Source organism: Pelodiscus sinensis, chromosome 2, assembly GCF_052426305.1.
Source record: "Pelodiscus sinensis isolate ZL-2025 chromosome 2, ASM5242630v1, whole genome shotgun sequence".
Lineage (NCBI taxonomy): Eukaryota > Metazoa > Chordata > Testudines > Trionychidae > Pelodiscus > Pelodiscus sinensis.
The window spans coordinates 150,452,174-150,461,446 of record NC_143053.1 but is presented as its reverse complement, the minus strand read 5'-3'; the positions used below and the strand labels follow the sequence as shown (position 1 = coordinate 150,461,446).

General features: G+C 47.5%; 1 protein-coding gene across 3 annotated transcripts in view; it reads left to right on the top strand.

The window, feature by feature from the left end:
- Positions 1–6,683: 6,683 nt before the first annotated feature.
- EPB41L4B (erythrocyte membrane protein band 4.1 like 4B) overlaps positions 6,684–9,273 on the top strand; it is a 266,752-nt gene continuing 264,162 nt past the window's right edge. For 2 of the 3 annotated variants that reach the window (XM_075921605.2, XM_089776480.1), the window contains exon 1: positions 6,684–8,016. In XM_075921605.2, coding sequence (XP_075777720.1) covers positions 7,729–8,016 — 288 coding nt within the window. In that variant the 5' untranslated portion in view covers positions 6,684–7,728. The remainder of the gene's footprint in view (positions 8,017–9,273) is intronic. The other variant, XM_075921604.2, reaches the window with a different exon arrangement.

Sequence of the window (9,273 nt, the reverse complement as noted above, 5' to 3'; positions counted from 1 at the left end):
GTCAGCTCTGCATGTCTTAGGGGGCTAGCTGAGCCTTGGGCTCTCTGCCTCTGTTTCATAGTTGCAGCACTGTGAGAGTCCTAACAGAAAAAACAACGAGGGGTCCTGTGGCACCTTATAGACTAACTGAAGTGTAGGAGCATAAGCTTTCGTGGGCAAAGACCCACTTCGTCAGATGCATGTCAGAAAAAGAGAGAGGAAAAAATTTCTTGCCAGCCCTTTCTATGCCCTTCTCCCAGAATTCAAGCTGGTGGACCGAGTCTTTTTGCACTGGGTGTGAAGGGACAATTCCTAGTATTGACAGTTAAAACTCAAATGATACAGACAGGTTTCCAGCGATGAATTTGTCAGTGCTCAGCTGAGGACTACAGCCATGGCTAGAGCTGAAACCTGGTCAGCCAGCATCACACTCATTACTTTCATTCTCATTTCAAATACTTCATGTGTGACCTTGTAAAAAGAATGGAAGTTGTAGTCTATTAGTCATTAGCTCATAAGTTTGCCACAGTCACTGGAATACTGTCAGTTGCAAAATAAATTTTACTGACTACATCAAATAAAAATGTTTTCCCAGTCCCAGAATTTGAAATGAAGCTGTTACCTAGGTTTTCCAGCATTGAGTGCTGCAGAATTAGTCTCTAATAGTTTGCTAAAGGCTTCAAATATAGAATGATTGTATGTTTGTCACATAAAAGCTGAGGTGAACTTTCTCCAATTTAGCATCTGCAAGGTCATCATTTGCCATCTGATGAATGACACTTTGTATTTCAGTCTTGTGATCACCAGACAAACCATCCATTTTCTGAACAAAGACCTTAACATTGATGTCTGGATTCACTTTATATGCTGGGTTCATGGTGAAATGCAACCTAGCCAAGGCTTCCATGTAATCATCGAGAGAATCAGTGACAAACAGCAGTGCCCCAATGCCTCTGCAAATCATCTCCTAGTCACTGAGAGTCAAAAAAGAAGTCAATTTTCTCAGGCGAGTCCCATATTTTATCTTCTCTTTTGTGTCTGGCTCTCCTCTAAGAAGGAATTGACCCTGTCTGTAGTATGTGGTAGTCCAACAATGTCATTTTTCCTCCTTCCTGTTCATAGAGTTTCCTCAGTACCTGGCTCATACTACCCATTCCTCTTGCTCAGGTGGCTCACTGCTGAGTCAGCTTGCCATCTGTATGACACTTCTCTGACGTGAATAGCAACATTCTGGGCTGAGTGGGGCATTGATTTCTTGCTAAATTTTCTATTTGGACTGCCACAACAGATGTCAATTGTTTTGCAGACATTTGTTCAGTAGGAAGTGGACTGAGTCCACCAATTCATTTTGTACAATCCTTAGATATTTATTTACTTGCATTTCTAAAATATGTTGATAGCTCTCTAACAGTAAGCATAATTTCTCAAAAACAACAATTAAAATGCAGCTTTCTTTTGTGATGTGCACTCACTTTCCATGTATTCTGTCTCTTTCTATATCAAATTTGCTGAGTTTATAAAGTTGTTCTGTTTTTAAATGATGACACCAGCACTTAAGATGGAGTCCTTCATTCCCACACATCATTAGGGGTTGTAAAGGTGCTGCAGGTTAAATAAGATGATTGTTGAACTTTTAAACATTTTTAGATTTTCCTTCCCTGCCACAAATTTATATTCTTTTGCCTTAGATTAGTGTATGAATTATATTTTCACGTTGGCTGTATTTCTATATTTATTTCAACAAACACTAAAGGCTCTGAACTATTTTCACTATCAGTTAACTCATTCCCAAGTTGCTGTAGAATTCAATATAGTACTGCTGCATATATCAAAGAAGAATTTGCTGTGTTGTTTAGGTCTTATGTGCCACATAGCACAAGGGGCCTTGAATTTCTCTGTGATGATATAGTTAAAAGACACATATCTGCCATTAGAAAATGAAAACCTTAGCTGGTATCATAAAATTAACTAGTGTTGGGCTGTCCAGTAGATGGATGGGGGAAAAAATGCAGTCACCAGGGAACATTCTTTCTTCTAGGGATTTGTCTACATAGAAAAGTTTCACTAGTAGTGCAGATATAGTTAAGCTACTATAGTTATACTAGTATAATTCTGATTGGACACATGTCCAGCCATAAAAGTGTCTGTCGTCAGCTTATCTGACACCACTTCCAAAGCAATATCAACCAAACTAGGTTATCCTGTAATAAGAGTGTCCACCTGCATTATGTTGGTATAACTGTAGCAGTTTAAATTCATACCTTACCAGCCTTATGCCTGTATAATTTATGCCTACATAGACAAGCCTTAGCTCAGTGTTGAATGAACTGGCGGAGACATCTGATACAATACAGATTCAAAGTCCTGACCACCTGTCAGGTCATTAAAGATTCTATGTTACATTTTTGTAAGCATAGAAGTATTAGCCCCAATGTCCTTGCCAAATTATGATTTGCATAATTACATTCTGCCTATCTGAATTCACATTTCATTTAAATTATAAAAGAGATTTTTGTATTGGACTCTGCTGTTACACAGCTGCTGCATTTCAGTGTTGGGTGAAGTGGTTCTATGTATAGTTTGCCTAGCCATTTTTTTACCTAAATTGCTTTGGGGATCCTTTTTGATAGAAGGTGGCTTATAAATGCAAATTATGTGAAGCCTTTTCACTCACCTTTGTGTTTTCCTCTTGGTGTGTGTCTGTGTATAAAGCAACCCAGAAAAAGGGTAAGTTAGACATGTTCATCACAGGAAGATCATAACTTGATGTCTGTCTTGCTAAATAGCATCTCCTTTGATGACTTGCATCCAAACTAGTTTCAGTGTCATCCTTTGGATTAGCACAATCAACAAACTCTCAAACCTAAAAGCCTAAATCATCTTCAGATCTTCCCAAGGTCTCTCTCTTTTTATTTTTATTAACACAGACAATGGGCCCATACCATGTGTGCTCATTGTTTGAGTCCATTTGTGCAAGTTGTTTTTAAGATCTGAAATCTGAAGCATGTAATTGCAAAATGTGAACTCATTTTAATCACTCAGTAAATATACATGAAATTGGTACCAAATTGCAGAAGAAGAAAATCTAGCACTATGCTATTTAAATTTAGAACTATTCTTTTTTACATCGTGAAAGTCTGGCAGAGCAGCAAAATCCACAAATGCATAGACAGTGAGATGAAATAAGAAAAGGAAGAGGTCTCTAATTTCTAGACAGTGCATGTAATACCACAATAGAATTATCTTAAGTAGGACATCCAATAGTAGCTTTTTCCACTAAAAGGAGCTATCTTTTTTTTTCAACAGCCAGAGACTTAAACGGAAACAAAATCCTGAATGAAATGACAAGAATAAAAGTATCTTTACTACTTTATTTATTTATTACCTCTTTATTTGGTAGGCATTAGTCTGTCACAAGTGGTTACATGCCTCTTACCCTCTTGGCCAAATGCCACTAAGTACAAATACTGGCCCAATTAAGCTGCAGTTATTTCTACTCATTACAGTTCTGCTAATCTGGTTGCCTGGGGGCTGTCCATAGCATAGGAACATGGGAATTGTCATACTGGATCAGATACATGCTTCCTCTTCAGTATTCTATCTCTGGCAGTGACTAGTACCTGATTCTCCAGAGTAAGATACAAGAACTGTACAGTAGGAAGATGTCCCATCTAAGGGGCTATCTTGATTTTAAATTATAGTGCAATGTACACCTCCATACCAGTGTCAGTCTGAGTGTCTCAGTGTTACAGTATTGTTCAAGTCTTTTAATGGTCCTGTGAAGTAGGTTGTGGAAACCCCATCAATGGAGGTTTTTAAGACTAGGATGGACAAGCATATGGCAATGCTGGTCTAGGTTTATGTAGTCGTGCTTCAAGGACTGCATTGAAGTCCCATCTAGCACCTACACTTCTATGATTCTAAGAGAAATATCTTTGCCCACAGATAAGTTGCAGCCACCTTGAGGGTGGAGCTCAGCAGATCTTTACCAGCATGTGGCATCACTTTAAGACCGATCCAAGTGAATGGGGAAGGTGGGCAGGCAGATGTAACATTTCTATGATTTTCAATGAGCTAGTTACTGAATCACCAGTATCACTTTCTGCAGCAAACAGGTCTCCTTTGAAGATCTCTTATCCACCTATTGATCAGCTTCAACCTTTTATCATTAATGAGATATGATGGAATCACAGCATGGGCGTTGCTACTCTATGACTTTACTGGTTTTTTAAAAATGTGGCTACTGGACAATATTTTGTGAGCTGATCGTGAAAGTCAATCAAGTATAATTGGTTGATTAGCCCCCTGAATGATTATGGTTTGAAAAAAGATGTTCCCATTTTCCCCAGAAAGGGCTTGATTCTCAGGGTCTGCATACAGAAGCTTGTGGCTTGCTGAATCCAAGCTGCTCACTCTTCCACCTCATCACACCCCCTTCCCCATCCCTAACAAGCCTTCTTTCCCTTTTGCCAAGGATGAGCCTCATTCAAGAGACAAAATAGCCACCACTGCCATATTTCTGTCACTTTAAGAGTATTTTGTGCTGCTTATGCAGTGTAAAATGGTCTTACTGTATTGTAATGTTCGCAGAAGAAAGAACCCTGACCTATGACATGATTTGAAGATGTGCAATAATAGCAAACTTGGATAATAAAAAAATGCAAATTGAAGTCTCTTGAAATATAATGCTCTAGAAATTATGTACTGCTAATATTTTTTAAACATAGAGCTTCTACAAGCCAGCCATGCTAAATACTGCTATGTCTGCAGAGAGAATGGGTGAAGGATTATTCAAAACTTCTTTGTTTGATTTTCTAGTTAAGTACAATTGTTTTTGTAGACATAATCAAGTAAGGAGGATTGCTGTTTTGCCTGAATTGGAAGAGGTAGGAAATTCTGGAGTGAATATCCCTGTCCCTTGAGATATTTTTTTTTAAACCTGGACAGTTTTTATGACAAAGGATAAATGGACAGAAATAAAACACCAAAAATAGTAGCCCAAAAACCTGTAGAGGAACATTTTAATCTGTCTGGGCACTCAATCATGGATTTAAAAGTAACCATTCTTCTACAAAGGGAGAGGGAGAGAGACAAACAGACAAGAATTGGTATTCATTTGCAAATTGGACACTTTTTCCCTGGGCTTGAATGAAGACATTAAAGCTATGTCTACCCTGCAGGCTTCTTGTGCAAGAAGCTTTTGCGCAAGAGATATGCTTTTGCGCAAGAGCGTCCATGGCAGTGTGGATACTCTCTTGCACAAGAAAGTTCTGATGGACATTTTTAGCCATAGGACAAGAAACCCCTGTTCCCGTCCACACTAGCTTATTCCTTGTAGAAAGAGGAATAACTTGTGTGCAAAAAGCTCTCTCTTCTGATGATCTACTGTAAACATTCTTGTGCAAGAACAGGCTTATAGCGTGGACACTCTACAAGTTCTTGTGCAAGAAGCCTGTAGCGTAGACATAGCCTAAGGAATATCCCATTATAAAGCCAGTCTTCCCTGCCTTTAACACCTCATATTTACACCAAACGCTAAGTATGGGACACTTCATGGGTATCCAAAAAGATAGGCAGGGGAAGGCATTGCCTTCCCAAACAGCTAGCCTGATTCCACCCACACTCCTCCCCCAGAACACCTACTGTAGGTGTTCTGGGGGCAGAGTGTTGTTGCCCCTAGCGCCCGCCCTCCCTGTGCTCTGGGGCTGGGGAGACGTGTGCACCCAGCCACCCTTCTCCCCTCCCTATAGTAATAGGGGACGCGCTGCCCTGCCTCCCTCCCTGTGGTGGGGGCAGGGAGACAGCTTAGCTCCCTTAGGGGGCCAAGGCCTCAGCAGAGATGAGGGGTTTCCTCCTTCAGCCCTACCTTCACTGATCACCCATGGGACATTTCCAGCCCACTTAATTAACCTAATTAGCACCAGTTTCAATTAACATGCCTTTTTCCCTTCCTTTTCCTGTTATTTCTCTCCAGCTGATCATCTGATGAAGTGGTTTTTGCCCATGATGCTATATATACTTCTGTTAGTCTCTAAGGTGCCACAGAACTTCTCATTGTTTTTAAAAAAATACCAGTCAGTGGTGATTCTGAAAGCAAATGCCCTCCAGAAGTATTTTTGTGTGTTCCAAGAATGTGATTTTTGTAGGAATGATTTATCAGTGTTTAAAGGAGGGGTACATTTCATCTGAGAGAAATTTTTCTTATCTTCTTTTCAATTATTTAGTAAAATTTTAACAAGGCGTTCCCAAGTGTCCCTTCTCTAGCACTATCCTGGATACAAGATGTACCGTGCATGTCCTTGAGCCATCCTATTGCTGTGAACAGATACCAGGTCCTTCTCAGATGGCTTGGACTGCTTTCAAAAATACAGCACATATATTTTATTATTTCCTGCTGCCCTCATTTTTTATTCACTCACTTTCTCAGTTCACTTTCCCTTATCTCTTCTGTGTGTGGTCCTTAACTTTTTCCTAAGTGTCTAGATATTATATTCCCCTCCCATAGGTTTATTACTATCCCAAGTCACTTAGTAGTAGCCTGTAGCTGTGTAAGCTACAGCCTTTCAATGTGAGGGCTTGTATGCACTTTTTTGGGGGCAGTAAGGCAAGAGAGTGATACCGAGGACGTGTGTGTGTGTGAATCTGTGAGGGGCTTCTGGCTGGATTAAGGGGTTTCTGAATAGTAGGAAAAAAGTGAAAAGTTTTCCTGATGTAACCTCGGATTACAGTACGGCGATTGATTTACCAAACTGCCCTGCCAGTCGCTGGTGCCGCTGTCCCTTTGATCTGAAGCCTTTGCACCCAACAGGGAGCAAGTACAGAGGACGAAGGGCAGACGCAGGACCAGGGTCCCTAGCCTCACCCGCTGATCCTGCATTTGTAGCAGTTAACAGCACAACTGCCCCTCGGTCGTAGAAGCGCCACTGGCGGAGAGGGCAAGAGTAAGGGGAGGAGGCGGGAGTGAGGGACGAAGAGACAGGGCAGCCCGAGACTGGAAGGGGGATTAGTGAAATAACAGTGCGGAGTTGCAAGGCCTAAATCACATACAACTACCCAGCGCCTAATTTTCCCCCTCCTCCCTCCTAACTTTGTAAGGTCGGGCTGGGGGCACGCACCAGCGGGCCCGGCGCCGCCCCCCGGTCAGCAGCGCGCAGCGACCCTTCAGTGGCACAGGGCAGGTCAGGTGGGACTTTCGCCCTGGCAGGTGACAGGCTGCCCTCCGGCTTTCCGCCTCCCCGGCCCGCCCAGCCCGGCCGCTGCCCACCCTGGCCGGAGGTGGAGCGGGGGTAGTCCCGGCGCAGGCGCCCTCCCCAGCCCGGGAGTGTGCGCGCCCTGCCGGAGCGCAGGGAAGGTGGGAGCCAGGCGCCCCCGCGGGGCGAGCAGCGCTCCAAGGCGGCGGCGCGGACTCGCAAGGCAGGAGCCGGGGCTAAAGCGGGGCCAGTGCACGAGCAGCCACCGCGGGACCTTTCCTCCAGGAACCGCCGCTACAGGTTGCATCGCGCTCCGCCTCAGCGCTGCCCCTGGGCGCCCCGCGGCGCGGCTCCCGCTGCAGGAGGGGCCGCATCTCCCCCGCCCCCTTCTCTCAGTCGGGCGGCGCTGCAGAGGGCGGAGCTGGCAGCCGGGGAGGGCTGGCCCGGGTGCCTGGCTCCCGGCGGGCGGCGCTGCTGGGTTGCGCTGGGAGGCTCCCCGGAGCTGGGCGCGGAGCTGCGGGCTCGGGGGGTGTGAGCGGCCGGGCAGGGCGCCCCCAGGATGCTGCGGTTCCTGCGCAGGACCTTTGGCCGGCGGTCGATGCAGCGCCACGGGCGAGGAGCAGGACGTGGAGCCGGGCGAGGAGGCGCCTTTGGGGCGGGGGACGAGCGGGACGGGGGGCTGAGAGGAGCCGTCGCCGCGGAGGGGTTCCCCGCTTCCCCGCACCCCGGGGTAGCCGGGCACAGCGTCGGAGCCGCCGTCCACATCCCGGTGGCCGGGGACACCAAAGCGGCGCTGCAGTGCCGGGTCCTCCTGCTGGACGGGACCGACGTCAACGTGGAGCTGCCGGTAAGTACCGCTTTCCAGCCCCCCCACCCCCTTACAACTCCCCACCAATCCTATGTTGCTGCCTCCCGAGCTCCCCGGGTACCGCGCTGCAGCTCCCTCCGTGCAATCCCCCGGATGCCGCGATGCAGCCACCCCTCGGTGTAGCTCCCCACCAACCCCACGCTGCTGCCCACTTGCAGCCCCCCCCCCCGCCCTAATACCGCGTTGCTTCCCCTCTGCTAACACACACTTGCCTCCTTCCCCTTTGACATGCCTCTGGCCCCCCAGCGTGCATGCCCCGGCCCCCCCTCCTTTCCCAGGTGACTTGACTGGCTGCCACTGTTGCTCGTCTCCTGTGCCCGGGAGCTCCCCCATAGAAACCAGCCTCAGCGTTTGTGCGTGTGGAGGAGACACGCACCTGTTCCCCCGGTGAGCTGCACCTGCTCCCTCCCCACCCCCGGGCCTGACGCGATCCCTGGGCTAAGGCGCTGGGGGCGGGGGGCGTGTGCGTGGCCGCTGGGGGCGTGCTGCATAGGCAGGGGGAGCCGACATCGCCTCCCCCCGCCCATCTGAGCTGCTCCATTGTAATGGCTTCGTGCTCGTGTTAATGCCGTGTGCGACCCCCCCCCCCCGAAAGTGTTGATGGGGGGCGGTGCAGGGATTGGGGGGGGGGGAGCTGTAGCTGTAGCTGCCCCCGGGATTTCTGGCTTTCCTGTTTCCCCTGCCTCGGTTCAGGAAGAGGCGGTCACCGCGCCCACAGTCCGCACCTGTAGCTCTGCGGGGAAAAGCAAGGGGCCGGGCTGGTCGCGGGGGTCGCGCGGCTGGTTCAGGCCCCTTTGTCCTGGCGGGGGCGGTGTGTTGTGCTTGTGTGTGTTGGGGTGGGAGTTATCGGTCTCCGTGTAGCGCTGTTGTGGGGAGGGGAAGCTTAGGAATCTCCTCCCTCCCCCAACTTCCTCGCGGTCCCTGGCAGGCGATAAGCCTGTGCAGAAACGGCTCCGTCTTAGGCCTGATAATGTCACACACCCAGGTGCAGGCTGACATTTCCGACTGAAGTTGCAGGATTGCTGTGTGTCAGGCTGTGCCAACCTTGCTCTTTGCCTTGTGGCTGAGGCAGAATTCTCTCCTTGTCCGGCATGCACATCTCTCTTGAACTGCGGGGGCTTTTCTCAGCAATGAATGCATAAGGGGGTAGCTTAGATAACTCTATAAGGGTCCTCACATTCTTGTACAGGCACGTCTCTCTGAGCTTTACCCGGCTGTAGGCAGCATTCTCTGCAC